This window comes from Trachurus japonicus, chromosome 11 (genome assembly GCF_045865225.1).
Source record: "Trachurus japonicus isolate A0001 chromosome 11, Traja_1.0".
NCBI lineage: Eukaryota > Metazoa > Chordata > Actinopteri > Carangiformes > Carangidae > Trachurus > Trachurus japonicus.
This window is the reverse complement of record NC_140917.1, coordinates 5159107-5177041: the sequence shown is the minus strand read 5'-3', so window position 1 is coordinate 5177041 and position 17935 is coordinate 5159107. Positions and strand designations below refer to the sequence as shown.

At 41.8% G+C, this 17935-nt stretch overlaps 3 protein-coding genes across 4 annotated transcripts in view; 2 read left to right on the top strand and 1 right to left on the bottom strand.

The window, feature by feature from the left end:
- LOC146977988 (sodium/hydrogen exchanger 3-like) overlaps positions 1–2063 on the top strand; it is a 31343-nt gene extending 29280 nt beyond the window's left edge. Inside the window, exons 13-15 of the mRNA XM_085790767.1 lie at positions 235–262; positions 859–945; positions 1723–2063. Of these exons, the coding sequence (XP_085646893.1) occupies positions 235–262; positions 859–945; positions 1723–2027 (420 nt within the window). The 3' untranslated portion in view covers positions 2028–2063. The remainder of the gene's footprint in view (positions 1–234; positions 263–858; positions 946–1722) is intronic.
- A 2813-nt stretch (positions 2064–4876) lies between these two features.
- On the bottom strand, positions 4877–9594 carry olah (oleoyl-ACP hydrolase). Its single transcript, XM_085790312.1, has 7 exons — positions 9308–9594; positions 8583–8713; positions 7808–7946; positions 6283–6382; positions 5709–5878; positions 5283–5365; positions 4877–5148 (listed from the first exon to the last, which is right to left on the bottom strand). Exons 2-7 carry the CDS (start codon positions 8710–8712, stop codon positions 5006–5008), a joined length of 765 nt encoding a protein of 254 aa, XP_085646438.1. The 5' UTR covers position 8713; positions 9308–9594; the 3' UTR covers positions 4877–5005.
- A 1814-nt stretch (positions 9595–11408) lies between these two features.
- The window catches only part of LOC146977986 (protein argonaute-3-like), a 28716-nt gene continuing 22189 nt past the window's right edge, over positions 11409–17935 (top strand). For both annotated transcript variants that reach the window (XM_085790766.1, XM_085790765.1), the window contains exon 1: positions 11409–11642. In XM_085790766.1, the coding sequence (XP_085646892.1) occupies positions 11624–11642 (19 nt within the window). In that variant the 5' untranslated portion in view covers positions 11409–11623. The remainder of the gene's footprint in view (positions 11643–17935) is intronic.

The window sequence follows — 17935 nt, the reverse complement described above, 5'->3', positions numbered from 1 at the left end:
AAACTCCTCGTTGTCCCTTTAACATTTTAACAGACGACACCTCAACTATTTAACTACTGATAATATTCATGATGGTTTAGTTCATTTCAGTAGTTTTCACAGGTTTAGATTTTATTTTGTTAACTCAAACAGGAAACAGTTACGATGTACGATGATGGTGTTGCAAATATTATTATTATTATTAATAGTCGTAATACTCTGAATGTTGTTAATGACTCAGTGTTTTCTCTGCAGATGTCAAACGGAAATACATATGACAAAGGTAAAAGTTATGGCTCAGTGTCTGTTGATTCATGTTAATAAACTGATAATAAACTGTTCATTAATGTTAATAAACGTCATTAATTAGTTAGTAAATGTTAGTGTTAATAAACGGATAATTTAATGTTAATACATTGATAATAATACATGTATATGTTAATAAATGGTAATAGACTGACAATAGATGTTCAACTGTGATTAAATGTTGATAAACTGAAACTGTTAATGCTAATAAACTGTTATTAAATGTTAGTAAACATTAGTTAATGTTAATAAACTGATAAGTAATGTTAATAAACCGTTATTAAATGTTACTAAACATTAGTTCATGTTAATAAACGGATAATCAATGTTAATAAACTGTTACTAAATGTTAGTAAACATTAGTAAATGTTAGTAAACGATAAGTAATGTTAATAAACCGTTATTAAATGTTACTAAACATTAGTTCATGTTAATAAACGGATAATCAATGTTAATAAACTGTTATTAGATTATAGTAAACATTAGTTCAAGTTAATAAACTGATAATCAATGTTAATAAACTCTTATTAAATGTTAGTTAACATTCACTTCACTGAAACTTGTCTCGTCCAGACTTCGGCTTCCCGGGGGTGGATGGAGCTTCAGGCTACGAGGCGTCAGGAGGTTCGTTCCCCATGAGGGTCACCTACAGAGCCGGAGGTAACGACCCCCCCCCTGACACCACCCTCTGTTGTTGTGTCAATAGACCGAATCTCCTTGTTGTTTACATTCTACTTCCGGGTAGAAAACCAGCACGTAATTTGAATGAGATCAATAGTAACGAACGAGAGTTTACCTATATATATCATATGTTTCACGCCCTATCACCGTTTAGACAAATCTGAAATGATTGAAGAAACATTACTATTTCTGTGTGTGTGTTTTCTTGTGTTGCTATGTGTTGGATTTATTCAGTTTGGGGGAATCACAGTGTCTAGAAAGCATCAGTGGCTCAGCTGACAGGGACAGTAACGGCGGTAGCTAAGCTAACAGCAGGACGTCAGCTGTTAAAACCCTCCCGTTGTCGGACACGACATGAAACTACTCCAGTTAGCTCAGTCATGTTGGAACTCAGATATCCGCTGGAGAAAATATTTTTTCATGGACCGTTTATTGAGTCACTGAGTTATTAAAGTTAAACAGCTAGCTAACTGTTACCCCGGCTAATCTATGATAACCATGACTAATTACAAAAATGTGCACACGTAAATAGTAATGTTTGTGCAATCATTGGTTTTATAGACTTTACAAACATCAGATTAGTCTAAACGGCGATATAGTGACATGAAAAATTTGATATAGCGAAACTCTCGTCCGTCACTATTGTTCGAATGCTGGTTTTCTACTCGGAAGTAGAAAGGCGATTCGTCCTATAAGTGATAATGAGAATAGTGATCGTATACCAATAGATAAACCCCTCTCCCTCTCCGTCTGCAGCCGGCATCGAGAACCCGGCCTTCATGGCGGACTTGGACCCGTCCGACCCGATGCAGATCCCCCCCTGGCTGGCGGAGGCGGAGCTGGACAGCAGCGCGGTGGCCCCGCCCCCCTCCCAGCGAGCTCAGGTGATGTTGCCGTGGACGCCCAGTAACCTGCGGCGCCTCGCCCCCCTCCGCACCAGCAGCCGCTCCACCGACTCCTTCATGATGGCCGACGCCCCCCCGCAGAGGGACGGACAGGAGCTGCCCCCTCCCCCACCTCCTCCTCCTCCTCCTCCCCCCAGAGACGGTGATCACCTGTAGCAGCACCTCACCCCCCCACCCCCACCCCACATACACACAGACTAGAGCACTGGAAAAGAGAGTAACGACACGCATTGGTCCAATGGAAGCGCCTCCTGATGGAGGAATATGGGTATTGCAAAAGCGCCCAATAACTGACATCTCTACATTGTTGGTGAATGAGCAAGTGTGGTGTTTTCAATAATTTAAGGACATTTATAGATCACCCACGTTAATAGCATCATTGAGGACCCTTTACAGATAAACATTAACACATAGGCGAGTAAAAAAACACACAAAAAAAAAGTCTGGACCTGCGCTGTGGTTTTTTGACAGGGCAAAATCCAAATAAAACACCAAGATCTAATTGTTTGTGAAGCTTGGAACACTTTAAAACTTTTTTTAATAGCCTATAATGAAATAAAATGCTTTTAAATGTTCTATTGCATGGGGTTACTATTGGTTTTGTTGCTAATGGATACAGATATGACAGATACCAAATATGGACAATATGGATGGAAGTAGGAACGTGAGTATCGAACGTGAATCATATTGTTCGTTTAATGTCATTAAAGTTTTTGTCTAAAATGTATCTGACATTGTGGGCCAACGTTTCCACAACAGTATGACATTTTATATTTTATGAACACGTTGGCCCACACACATAGCCTATAATTTTATTTCTGTTTAATTTAAGCACACAGTATTAAAAGTATCTCGGTTTCTGGGCGCTTTTGCAATACCCATATCCTGCCACTCGGGGCGCAAAACCCTTACCACAGGAGTCAATGGTGGCGTCGTTACTCTCTTTTCCAGTGCTCTAACACAGACTGCTCACCTCTGTGCCTTGGCTCCGCCCCCCGCTCTGACATCATCACCAGGTATTTAACGCTGTGATGTCAGAGGCTCTGTAGATATTTATAGATGTTTGTTTATAAAGACAAATTAAGGTGATAATGAGATCAAATCATTTCTGATGTGAAAATTAAACTTGAACAATAAAAATAAAAATGTGACTTGATTTTTCTTCATGTGTGAAGTTTGTGAATCTGAGTCTGAGTTTTTAAATTAATAACAGAATCATTTATTGTCTCTTAAAGCAGAAGTAAGCGATCCGGTCGTTTTTGCTAATGCTGCGTTCCAGGTAGGCTTTTGAAATCGTAAATTACAGCTTCAAGTCACAATTTACGACTTTGTAGCGTTCCAGGCAACCCACTCGTGTTTTTCCGACCTGTTTTACCTGTGAAAGTCACTATAACGGCCACTCGTAACTTCCGACCCGTGAACTCGTACCAGATCAAACTGATACAACTTCACAGGTCGGAAAAACACGAGTCTACGAGTTTCCTTGAACGCACCATAACAGTCCTCGTCCCTACGTCACCACATTCACGGCGTTCCTTGGCTGCACACACAGCCCTGCATGCCGTTCTCTCTCCTCATTGGATAAAAACTGTAGGATACGATAAATGTTTTCTCCTCGGCTCAGAGCAGAGCAGAGTGACTGAGAGACCCGTGATTCAGACCAAACACTCTATGTAAGTGATTGCTGTCGGAAGATATAACTATTTAAGACTTATATTAACACAAATATATCACTTACTTCTGCTTTAATGAGGAGACCAGGTCCAGACTATGTGTTCATCTCATTTTAATTTAAAAGAAATAAGAATATTCACATTTTCAAACCTTTGGACCTGTGAACGTTTCATTCAGCATCGTGTTGGATAGTTCTGACTGTTAATAAAAACATCAACATGATATTTAATAATCTGTTATAGCTCCTACTCCTCCTGATTGACCACAAGGGGGCAGTTGTCGGTCCGAGAAGAGAAGCTCACTTCCGCGTTCAAAAAACTGCAATCCCCTCGGCTGTCGCTAGGGGCTGGTGTCAGAAGGGAGCAACTCTCCATTGACCGCCATGTTAAAATAGCCGACTTTACAGCATTAAAAAACATATTTACAGCCTGGTACATTTTATTTTTTTGGTCTCAACCGATAGTTTCTACCCCCGCACACACTCTGAGGGGGGGGAATTTTTTAAAAACTCTACCGTTTTACTGTTTTTAGGTTTAAAATTCTGGCCAATTAGGGCGCAGAACCGTTGAGTGACAGGTCCGGCGACCGCTGCTACGAGGCCAGTGGGCGGGTTCTCGGCCGGCTAACCGCCGCACCTCTCCAAATATAGCAAGTAGAATCCAACATGGCGCAGCTCAAACCCCCGTAGTAGCGGCACAAAACAGACTCCCCCAAACCAATGGGTGACGTCACGGGTGCTACGTCCATTATTTTTACAGTCATCATCATCATCATCTTTATTCACATATAGAAAAGGTATTAAAATCATTAAAATATTTGTAATTTCATATGTGAAATGGGACACCCTGAGAAGCTCAAGAGCTAAGGGGCCCAGACACAAAAATGACAGGAATACATACACAGGAAGGAAACATACAGTCTATGGTCCATCACTTAGCCTCGCTAGCTAAGTTAGCAAGCTATAACGTAGCTAGCCTACTAGCTAACAGTTAGCTACCTTAGCTAAACACACTCGCACATACACACATACACACACCGAGCTCGGTCTCGCCCCAGACATCGAATATCCCTGCTCGATAACGATATCAATCAATCAATCAATCAATCAATCAATCATCCTTCCTCAGGTAAACTCTTGCGGCAACTCGTGGAAGGAGGCGCGACGACAAACGGCCATTCTGAACACCTTTAACAATTTTTGTTTCCATAGTTACAGTAACAAACAGTGACAGGTGATAAAACCTGACGATGCTGCAGGTGAACAGTCTGAGGCTCAGGGTCATGGATCAAACAGGTTTTATGTTTAATTACTTTAAATGTATCTGAGTAAGTTTGGTCCAAAAAAAAAAGAAAAAATTACATTTATAAAAGTAAAAACATTTCAGTAATTAAACAAATTAAATTCCAGTAATTAGTAAAAAAATAAGTTGGTCATGATGAGACAAATTGTAGAAGCTTCATTATAAATAATCCATTTGAGCCGTTTCCAGGTGTTTGGTGATGTGGTCCAGTAAAATCTTCTCGTTCCCAGAATCCTTCAGGTAGAAGTGAGCGCCGTCCATCATCCTGACGGTGAAGTCGCCGGAGGTCACGGCGCTCCACGCTGCCAGGAAGCAACACGCCGTTACAATCAGAGTGTGTGTGAGTGTGGTTGTTTGTGTGTGTGTGAGTGTGTGTGTGGGTGTGTGTGTGTGTGTGTGTGTGTGTGTGTGTGTGTGTGTGTGTGTGACCTCTGACCTTGGAGGTCGTGAGCGATGTCGTCTTTTCCATCAAAGCAGGTGAGTGGACATGAGAGGGGCGGAGCTTCAGGCCGCTCGCAGCTGCAGGACAAACACCAAGAGCCGTTCAATATGAAGCTGAGGACTGACTGATTTATTGATTGATTATTCCTTATTCTGAACTATTTTTTAAAAAAGAGAGAAAATAAAAGGCATATAAAATAAGTAACACGTGTTATAGTGTCCCAAAAAACAAGACCAATATTCAAATCAGAAAACGTAGAATGCTGGAAAAGGAGCAGAAGGAAGCCGAGCTTTTCAGTTCCTACTCCATAACTCCTTATTCAAAGCAAAACTAAATAAACTGAATACCAAAAATAATATTCCACTCTCTAACTACTTTTAGAAACATGTTTTTTGTGTGAGTTTCAAACAGTTGAATGACCTGTAGCTCTCCACCACGCGCAGGTCGGCCTTCAGCGCCGGCAGGAAGAGCTTCAGGACCTCCGGGTTGGACAGAAGCTCAGGAGGAGTTCCTCCAGCGGAGCGGAGCCACTGCAGGAAGTCCTGGTCCGACAGGTGGCTCCTCTTCACCGCGCCGATCCGAGTCTCCGACTGAAACAATGACAACATTTACAGAAACTCATTCACTCCCACAGCCAAAAATAAAACACTCTTAACAAAAACTGAACAATTTCAAATGCACCACACCACTGGTCACCTGCAGCACTTTAATCAACATGTGTGTTTTCTCCCTAAAATAAAATAAAACTACAAAACTATGACCGGACTCTTCTGTGACGTGTGAGTGAGGAATAAAAACCAGCAGAACTCCGTCTACTGCTGAGAACTTGTAGTAAGAAGGTTGAAGTTTTGCCACAACAGTCCATCTGATCCAGGTCGTCCTTACTGTTACTGTGTCTAAGTGATGTCATTCAGTATGATGTCACAGTGTGATGTCATTCAGTATGATGTCACAGTGTGATGTATTGTAGTGTGATGTCAGTCTCTCCACTCACATAGGGAGCAGAGGCTCCAGACAGGAACATGTGAACCGGCTCCAGGTTGTAGTTTCTCTTCAGAGCGTCGGCTACAGCAAAACTGGTGAAGGCTCCGAAGCTGAGACGAACCAGAGAGAAGAGGAGAAGATGAAGAAGAACAGACAGATTTTATAATGATCATTATAACACCATGCTGAGAGGAGACCAGAGAGGAGAAGATGAAGAAGAACAGTAACAGATACCCTAACCCTAACCTGTGTGTGTTGGAGTGTGGGAGAGGAGTGCGCGCATACACGCGCATGTGTATGTTACCTGTGTGTGTGTGTTTGTAAACATGTTTACGAGCTCCAGGTGGATTGTTTATAAACCTTAACGAGCTCTGGCCTGAGGCTCAGAGGTTACCACAGCAACTTGAGGTGGTTGCCAATGACGATAGGGGCCCCCCAGGCTGAGGCAGACAGAAACGTGGAGAAAAAGAGCGATTTTCTGCCTCTGCACTGGTCTCGTATTTAGGCTTACTGTGACAAAATGGTAACTCCTATCAGATAAAAACACAGACCATCACCGCTGTAAGGACTTCCTGAATGATTTGGTACGATTTGGTGTTTCTACAGTAAATATTTTGGAGACACTTGCGACTTTAAAACAGGGGTGCGTTCTGCTTCTCTCAGAAAATCTTTGTATTGGAGTCAATGAGGAGCAGAGGCAGACGTGGCCGCACTTAGAGGCTGCCAATTCAAATTCTGTAAGTCGCTCTGATATTTTGAGCAGATTGTGAGAGACAGAACGAGTTTGTCTACAAATTTGGAAAAAATCATGTGTGTAGAGTGTAAATTTTGGCCGGGAGGAGTGTGGAAAGAGAAAAGCTTCAGAAGATTTCAGACAACTTCTCCCACTCTAAGCGATGATGTCACCCACTCTGACACGAACATTCCGTGCAATACACACCCATTATAATCTCATAATTTCTCCAGAAATGATCATGGTCATTGATCAGGGATTGATCAAAAACTATATGACCTATCGAAACGTGGATTAATACACCAATACACAAGACTTGTGTCTACAGATTAAATCAGAAGTAAGCGGAATATTTGTGTTAATATAAGTCTTAAATATTTATATCTTCCGACAGCAATCGCTTACATAGAGTGTTTGGTCCGAAACACGGGTCTGTCAGTCACTCTGCTCTGCTGTAAGTCGAGGAGAAAACTTTCCTTGTATCCTACAACCTTATGAGGAGAGAGAACGGCATAAAGGGGCGGTCCTCTCTGTGTGTGCAGCCAAGGGATGCGCGTGAATGTGGTGACGTAGGGACGAGGGCGGGGACTGCTAACTCCATCGGCTGACAAGAATTTAGCCAAAACGACCGGATCGCTTACTTCTGCTTTAAAGTTCAAATGAAGTCTCTAGGTGAAAGTATGCCTGAGCAGTATAGACATTCGAAAAACTCCATTGATTGTGCAGGGACCAGTGCTCGGTGCGATTGCCCCGTGGCCCTAATGATCAGCACCAGGCTGAGTGTGAGTGCGAGGCAGCTGACCTGTGTCCGAACAAAGCGAAGGGTTTGTCTCTGAGCAGAGGGAGCAGCGCCTCCACCACCTCCTCCACCACCTGCTGCATGTGGCTGAACAGCGGCTCCTGGGCCCGGCTCTCTCTGCCGGGGAGTCGCACCGACAGCACTGGACACACGGGACACAGGACACATGGACTTATTAAACACAACAGGTGTCTATAGACCAGAGCTGCATTTTTATGCAAATGAGAATGACTGATGCATCCTGGGTAATTTAGGGGCAGCACCCGGCATTTTTAAATTGCACTCAGTGGCTTTTTGTGTTTTGATGGAGCGTAGACTAACTAACAATCAATTTGAATGTTTTATTTCGTGTTTCTTTTGTAGCACTATGTCTCATAATTATTTTGACACCCTCCTTGAAACCCACCGTTCACGCTATCTTGAAAAATTACAATTAACTAATCTACCGGCATGCTCCTTTAGCCTCCCACAATGATCAATGACTCCACACAGTGGCCAGAAATGTCTTACCTGGACATCTACACGTATTTGGTGGAATCACCGGGGAGGTTTTGGTTAAGTGTTGTCTGTAAATAGCCTGTTAATAGCTGAACTTTTTGTTAGTTAGTTTGTCAAGACAGTTAGGCTGAACTTTTCAATGGAGGGATGCCGGACGCTGCGCCTAAATTACCCAGGATGCCTCAGTCACTCTCATCTGCATAAAAATGCCGCTCTGGTCTATGACATCATCATCATCATCATCATCATCATCATCATCATCATGGTCCAGGTGTGTCACCTTCGATGGAGCTGCTCAGGACGCTCCCCCAGCGGGCGTAGTGGATGGAGCCGCCGCCCGCCCACGGGAAACAGATCAGACGACACGCGGCCTCAGGTCTCCTCTGGAAACAGCTGATGAGGCGCTCCATCCTGGTCACATGACACAGCTGGTCAGGGAGCTGTCTACCTATCTATCTATCTATCTATCTATCTATCTATCTATCTATCTATCTATCTGTCTGTCTGTCTGTCTGTCTGTCTGTCTGTCTGTCTGTCTGTCTGTCTGTCTGTCTGTCTGTCTGTCTGTCTGTCTATCTATCTATCTATCTATCTATCTGTCTATCTATCTATCTATCTATCTATCTGTCTATCTATCTGTCTATCTATCTATCTGTCTGTCTGTCTGTCTGTCTGTCTGTCTGTCTATCTGTCTGTCTATCTATCTAACTGTTTAATCTATCTATCTATCTATCTATCTATCTATCTAATCTATCTGTTTAATCTATCTATCTATCCATCTATCTATCTATCATCTATCTATCTAACTGTTTAATCTATCTATCGTTCTATCTATCTATCTATCTATCTATCTATCTATCTATCTATCTATCTATCTATCTATCTATCTATCTATCTATCTACACCTGTAACACCTGCAGCTCCATTAGTGATTGACAGCTGTTCCTCCTTCACACACTCAGGTAGATTTAAGGTGGATTGTTGAGATGTGATGTGAGCTCCCACCTGTCAGTTTGCTCCTGGTTGCTCCTTCTTCACCTCCTTCTTCACCTCCTTCACCTCCTCCTGCTCCTCATGTTGGACTGTCTCACTTCCTGGTTCTTCTTCTTCTTCTGTGGTGTAGTGTATGCGGTGCAGCCAGGCAGCATCAGGGAGGGACAGAAACAGTAGAAACAACCCGCTGTGTCGTCTTCTCTCTCTGTCACGTCTTTCCCTCTGTGACGTGCTGACGTAGCCGACAGGTGACGTCACCTGAGAGACCGGTTCGCGTTTGAAACCATGACGCAGGAGATGGAAAAAAAAAAAAAAAAAAGAAAGTTTGCAGGACGTGACGTTGTTTTCTACAGTTGGTATTTCCTGACGGGTTTCCCTCTGCTGAGGAGGAGGAGGAGGAGGAGGAGGAAGGGGGAGGAAGGGGGAGGAGGGCTGTCAAGTTACACACACAGAGGCAGGATTACACCGGAAATCACCCTGTCAAGATAAAAGACACCATTTATTTACTGAATGTAACAAATCTGAGCTGTAAAAGTATTTTTTTTTAGCAATATATGACATTTTCCTGGACTGTTTTTCATTTATCAGTCATAAAACAGTAAACCTGCTCCCACCAAGGACACACACAGCTGACTGCTCATGTTTATACAATTCATAAATGCATTTCAGGACACTTTGGAGCTATGTATATCACCTTTTTACTCTTTTACTCTTTTGCTATGCTATTTATTGTGTGTTATTGTATTGTATTTTATGTGGTCTTATGCGTACTGTAAGTGGTGAAGCCAAAGACAAATTTCCACAATGTGGACAATAAAGATATTGAATTGAATTGAATTGAATTTATGTTGAAGCAACAGACTGTAGTGCTGGACCAAAAACGTAATGTTCAGGTGTTTGGTCATCAGACAAAATATTTAACAATCTGACATTTTGATTAGATGAATGTTTGTTAAAGTCATCCTTTAAGAATCACCAGGTTTGTAGCAAACTATGTTAAAATAAAATAAATAAAATACAAACAAAACAAAGTAAAATTCAATTTCAATTCAATTCAATTCAATTCAGTTTTATTTGTCACTTTCATGAGAAACCATTTGTTTAACATGGGAGCGAGAAGCCGTTCTCCCTGTCATGTTGTATGCAAGGATAAAAAAGGGAAACATGTTTAAAACAAGACAATAATATATATAGCCTAATTCTAAAAAGACAGCAAAAGTTTTAAAGGGGACATATTATGCAAAACTCACTTTTCATTGCTTTAGTATGTGTATTTGCGAATCCGGAGTGCCTCCTCACCACTTAAACGTAAGTTTTGACAACTACAACAACATTTTGTAAACTGCCATAGTCAGAAAATGTGTCTCTTAACAAGCCGTTTTCATTTCACCCGGCTTATTACATCACAAGCCGGGTGATTTGAATATTCAAGCCCTCGCGCCCATGGTTACCATGGTTACCTCAGCTACCAGAGTGATTCTAAACCGACCGTTTAGAGCAGGGCTGTGAAACTGGTGTGTAGAGAACCCAGCTGTGCTCAATCTTTTGGTTTTTCTGACCAAAGCATGTTACTAACATTACTTTTAGACATCAAGGTACCATGTCAAGAAGCAGAAATGAGCAGAATATGTCCCCTTTAAGACTTATATTAACACAAACATTCCGCTTACTTCTGCTTTAAAGTCATCCTGAGAAGAATCGCAGGTTTGTAGCAAACTGGGTTAAAATAAAATAAATGAAATATAAAATACAAACAAAACAAAACGAAATGAAATGAAATAAAACAAGATCAAAAATAAATAAATAAATAAATAAAATAAAATAAAAGAAGTTAAAATAAAATAGAGTTGTCTAGTATGGTGCTTTTGTTTTGAAGGAGTGTTCCGGAAGTGTGGGTGTTGTCTCGCTGGGAGCTTGACGTCACGTAGTGGGGGGGTGAAGCCGCCAGACTTCAGACCGGTTTCTCACCGACACCAGGAGCAGCAGGACACCGCAGCAGGAGCAGGAGGCCCCGGACGGACTCACACAGGCAGACTGAAGCCCCCTGAAGGACCGTCACCTCCTCCAGCCAGACCCCCGGGACACGGACCCAGCTCTGCCCGGTGGAGAGAGCACTAAAGTCGGCTACAGTTTCAGCTTCTTCCGGTCGGTCGCTGTTCTGTTCGGTCACCGAGCGGCGCTGTCTGTCTGTCTGTCTGTCGGCGACATTTACACCCGAACTCCGACGAGTCTCAACGGCCACGAAACGTTTTAATAATCTGCTCTGTGAACTAAACTCACGGCTCCACGGAGGAAAGATCCGGGTGGTCCGGACCGAGACCCTCATGAATGGAAATCGGAACAACAGGTGGGACTCATGAGGCGTTCAGGTGCAGCCCGGAGGTTACTATTTTGGGTTGACACACTTTCAGTTTATTAGGAACTAACCCCCCCCCCCCTCCAGTGGTGTAGTAGTATAATGTTTTGTAGTGGGTGTAACTTTCTGCTTTTTAGGTGGTAAACTATAGGCTACATACTTGTATCACATAGACTGGTGGTTCTCAAACTTTTTTACATCAAGGACAGGGCCGGCCCCTGGCATAAACACTCTATACGGTTGCAGGGCCGTTGTATAGAGGAGAAAGGTGATGATAATTCTAGGGGCCCAGCGCCCAGTGGGGCCCATAAAAAACCCCAGTAGTCTAATCTTTGTATGACTGATTTATTCTGCGTAAGACCCTGACTAATACTCATAGTACACTGTAAAAAGTCAACATCTTTCCAAGAATATTTGTCTTATTTCTTGTCCAAATGTCTCATTTCTAGTCAAAACTAATCTCTTTCCACTTAAAATAAGACTCATTACCTAAAAATGTACTTGTTTTTAGATAATTTTCACTTAAATTCACAATAAATAGAAAAATCTGCCAGTGAAAGTAAGTTTTTTGTGCTTGTAATAAGGAGGAAAAACTTGCTCCACTATCAGATTTTTTCTACTTATTCCAAGTGAAAATATGCTTGAAAGAAGTAAAAAAAAAAGTGTCTAAAAACAAGCTACTTTTAATATGATGTGTCTTATTTTAAGTAGAATGAGATTTGTTTTGACTAGAAATAAGACAAATATTCTTGCTAAGATACTTGAGTTTTTGCAGTGTAATGCTGCATTAGCATCAAAACAAAGAAGGCTAAATAAAAAACGATAATACATACGTAGTCTAAGAAAAAAAAAAGGAAAAGTTAGGGCGAGGGGCCCACTTTAGTATTCTTTAAGGGGGCCCAGAATTCCTAGCAACGGCCCTGTGCGGTTGTTTAGGGCCACAGCCGTTAGGTGGGGGGCCACATGATCAGAAAGGTACCGGGGTTCATTCAAGTCATTTAAACATCCTGAGGTCTGCACGTGCACGCTATGAGCTTTATATGTAATGTGAAGTCAATATTCAGCTTCTTTTATCTCACATTTCAGACATTTGGTGAAAATAGAACGGCAGAATGACAACATTTGTGCTCAAAAAGCAATTTTACAAAATTTAATTTTAGACTTGTTTTCTACACTTATCTATTACTGTATTCATATCCTATTTCAAGCACCAAAACAGTTCATTCTCATGATTGAAAGTGTGTTTTCACAAGGGATTTGAAATTTTTCAAAAAGCAGACCTCAAATTTCCAGCATTTGGCCTAAATTATTTCTTTATACAGTGTTCTAGGGCAAATTGGCCTCAGTGTGCTTACAGCAGAGGTTCTAATATTTAGACATAAAACACTTGAGTATTGTTACATCTGCAAGTATCTTAAAAAGATCAATTTAAGAAAATATGTAAAAGTTGAGAAAATGGCCTCAAACCTCAGAGGGCATAAACATGTCTGCATTCAGTTTTAACCAGTGATTTGGTGTTTGAGCTTAGAGTGCAGGGCCACAAACAAAAATCTTGTTTAGGGGGCCACCAAAATCATAGGGCCGGCCCTGATCAAGGACCCTAAAATTGACACAAATTAGACCACCTACGAAATTTTGAAGCAAACACCAGAATCAATCAATGTACGTTTAAATTAGGCGTAGCTACATTTCTGAGAGACATTTCTGGGAAAAAAAGTGGCACAGTTTCTCCAAAAAAGTTGAAACATTTCTAGAAAAAAAATTGTAAAAATTGATAGGAAAAGTGGAAATATTAAAAAAAAGAAAAGAAAAAAATTTAAACATTAATTAAAAAAGTGAAAAAATTCTAGGAAAATGATGTCATGATGTCAGTTTCCACATAGATGACGTCATACGGCTCAGCTGACTGGAGAAGTGAAGCAGCAGCTGCAAATCCGGTCCAGACATGAACACACCATCCAGTTGTTACACCATGATGTTGGTTCATGTCGATGCCTCAGTCAATGCAGCCACTTTATACTGGAGCTACACTACTAGTTTAATATTTAATATAACTATATAACTGTCTCTGCAGCCACTTTATACTGGAGCTACTCTAGTAGTTTAATATTAAATATAACTATATAACTGTCTCTGCAGCCACTTTATACTGGAGCTACACTAGTAGTTTAATATTAAATATAACTAGGCCTATATAACTGTCTCTGCAGCCACTTTATACTGGAGCTACACTAGTAGTTTAATATTAAATATAACTATATAACTGTCTCTGTCTGCAGCCACTTTATACTGGAGCTACACTAGTAGTTTAATATTAAATATAACTATATAACTGTCTCTGCAGCCACTTTATACTGGAGCTACACTAGTAGTTTAATATTAAATATAACTAGGCCTATATAACTGTCTCTGCAGCCACTTTATACTGGAGCTACACTAGTAGTTTAATATTAAATATAACTGTCTCTGTAGCCACTTTATACTGGAGCTACACTAGTAGTTTAATATTAAATATAACTATATAACTGTCTCTGCAGCCACTTTATACTGGAGCTACACTAGTAGTTTAATATTTAATATAACTATATAACTGTTGTTGAGGGTTAAATCAGCTGATCTGGTGGATTTACATCAGATCTCCATAAATCTGCATCGTCCCTTCTTTACCAAGTTGAAGTTGAAATGTTAAATCAGTTGGTGAGTGAGGAAGCAGCTTCACACTCTCACTGTTGTTGTTGTTGTTGTTGCAGCTGTTTGTACAGATGTGTATTTGGTGCAGGTGACATCGTGAATCTGTTCCTAATGAACTGACCTGAGGTCAGTAGTACAGTGGTTAATGAGCTGCAGGCTGGACGCCACCGACGGTCTGGGGTGTGTGTTCCTCAGCGGGGCTTTGGCACTGACCACAGTGTGTGTGTGTCTGTGTGTTCTGTGTGTGTGTGTGTCTGTGTGTTCTGTGTGTGTGTGTGTGTGTGTGTCTGTGTGTGTGTGTGTGTGTTCTGTGTGTGTGTGTGTGTCCCAGGTTGGTTGATTCTCTGTTCTGTCGGCAGCAGCAGGTGTTGATCCGTCAGGTGTGTGTGAAGCCTGAGAGTCTGGCTCGTTGTCAGGGAGGGGGGTGTGTGTTTGTGTGTGTGTGTGTGTGTGTGTGTTTGAAGGGCAGCCCTGCAGCTGCTGCCATAGTAACCCTAACTATTGGATAATGTTCAGTTGCTGCCTGTGTTGATCACAAATCAATTGCACTTGACAGGATGAGTGTGTATGTATGTGTGTGTGTGTGTGTGTGGGGGGGCTCTGGCACGGACCAAACAAGTGAACTATACACACTCGGACTCGGCCTCGTTCTCCAGTGACGACGGCGTTCATCAGAGTAATATGACATCATAGTGATGTCACTGGTCAAAATATCTTTATATTAAAGCAGAAGTAAGCGATCCGGTCGTTTTGGCTAATGCTGCGTTCCAGGCAGGCTTTTGAAACCGTAAATTACAGCTTCAAGTCACAACTTACGACTTTGTAGCGTTCCAGGCAACCCACTCGTGTTTTTCCGACCTGTTTTACCTGTGAAAGTCACTATAACGGCCACTCGTAACTTCCGACCGGTGAACTCGTACCAGATCGAACTGGTACGACTTCACAGGTCGGAAAAACACTAGTTACAGGCTGCCTTGAACGCACCATAACGTCTTGTCAGCCGATGGAGTTAGCAGCCCCCGCCCTCGTCATGGATCTATTGATCCTCGTCCCTACGTCACCACATTCAGGCGCATCCCTTGGCTCCACACACAGAGAGGACTGCCCCTTTATGCCGTTCTCTCTCCTCATTGGATAAAACTTGTAGGATACGAGAAAAGTTTTCTCCTCGGCACAAAAATATCACTTACTTCTGCTTTAAGTTGATTCTGGAGTGAAACGGATTTTATTGTTAATTCAAAATATTTTAAAGAACTTTCTGAAACTTGTTTCTGGATCAGTGACCAGCAGATGATGAAGTCATCATTATTATTATTATTATTATTGATTGACAGTTTATTATATAAATCAGAGAGCAGATCCAGATGATTCCTGTTGGAGGAGAAGAATTGATTTTCCAAAGTTTGAATAATTGATGATGATGATGGTGTTTCTGCTCTGGGCTCTGCTCCTCATTTCCTCACTGATTGATCGACTGATCGACCGATCGATTGATCGACTGATGAGGACAGGGTGACGCTCATCGATCGATGCCGGTCGCAGTTTGTGTGAAACTGAATCAGCCGGTGATTGACAGCTCAGGGTGACGATGATGTTGTATTATTGTGTTAAATCTAATTCACCAGTGATGTTTGTTTTATTAGAACTGAGACGAGGTCAAGTCTGTAGTTTAATATTTATTATATTTTTTAATCTCAGGGCTCCAGACTAATGTTTTTTACCAGGAGCTCAGTTCCTCCCTAAACTTAAACCTTTAGGCGCTCAGACTGTAAATGTTCTGGCAAAGCAAATATTCACATTTCCTTTTCATTCATCGTCCTCACACACATCGACCTGACACCTGATGGCAGATTTCAGATTCTTTGAGTCGTCACTTCCACATTTCACGAGTGTAAAAGGAAAAAAGAAACTACAAATGTCCTGGTTGCACCTGGTGCATTAGATTAAAGATTTTCTCTCTGTCTCAGATGTTAGATGTTAGAGGCCAAATGTCTGGAGCCCAGAGTGTATAAAGTTAAAGGTAAAAACAGAGTTAAAATCATTTTGCATAAAAGATAATAACAATAAACTGTATTACTTTATTTATTCATGAGATTAAGCCAAAATGTTCCACAATAAAAGAAAAAGCTCAGTCACTTCAGGATGTATCCCATAATACTCTTCCTCATCAATAACATATTACTGTAATATGTTTCTGCAGCAGCTCCTCTTGTCACTGTGGCTGTTGTTGTTGCCATGGAGAAACCGTAGCAACATGGGGATGGAGGGAGCGACCTGGGACACACACACACACACAGAGCAACAGAGAGTGAAGCGTTGTTCTGAACGGTCCTGGGTCACACACTGTTGCCACGGTGACTGCCACGCTCCTCTGTGTGTGTGTGTGTGTGGTTTCATGACGTCACATCTTTTCTTGTTCTCACTCAGTCAGAACTTTTCCAGTTTGTCTTTTTTTTTCATTTTCTGTCACCGTGACGTCACCGCGGTGGCGTCGGCGTGGCTCCGCCCACTTCTTCTTCCTCCTCCGTCACGTCGGTCTGTAAAACCTTCACACAGTCGTCTTCCTCTCATCACACTGATCAGCTGATCGACCTCCTCCAGTCGGACGCCATGAAACCACTTCCTGTCTCATTCTGTCTCCAGCTCCAGGCTGAAACCAGCTGATGAACAATTTAGTCTGAAGTTAGTTTCATGTTCTAACTCGGTTAGTTCTCAACTGGTGGGTCGGGACCCAAAAGTGGGTCGCGGACCTGTTCTGGATGGGTCGCGGACAGCTTGTCAAAAAAGTAAATAATATTTAAAGCAGAAGTAAGCGGTATTTTTGTGTTAATATAAGTCTTAAATAGTTATATCTTCCGACAGCAATCACTTACATAGAGTGTTTGGACCGAAACACGGGTCTGTCAGTCACTCTGCTCTGCTCTGAGCCGAGGAGAAAACATTTATCGTATCCTACAGTTTTTATCCAATGAGGAGAGAGAACGGCATGCAGGGCTGTGTGTGCAGCCAAGGGATGCGCCTGAATGTGGTGACGTAGGGACGAGGACTGTTATGGTGCGTTCAAGGCAACTCGTAACTCGTGTTTTTTCGACCTGTGAAGTCGTACCAGTTCGATCTGGTACGAGTTCACGGGTCGGAAGTTACGAGTGGCCGTTATAGTGACTTTCACCGGTAAAACAGGTCGGAGAAACACGAGTGGGTTGCCTGGAACGCTACAAAGTCGTAAGTTGTGACTTGAAGCTGTAATTTACGATTTCAAAAGCCTGCCTCGAACGCAGCATTAGCCAAAACGACCGGATCGCTTACTTCTGCTTTAATGCACATCTGATGTTGGACATGTCTTTTATTTTGAAAAATAACTTATATTGAAAGGCACACGAGACACATAACACATGCAGTTGTAATGCTCCTCCTCAGTTTCTTATTATTTGCTCTGAATGCAAAGATATCAGTTTCTTATTATTATTAATGTGGCCTGAATGCAGTGAATCTTGTTTTGTTTTGTGGGTCTTTATTTTGTGCAATTTGATATTTATTCACTTTTGTGAATATGCTCTGAATGCAGAGTTGCATTAGAAGTCAAATATATCATT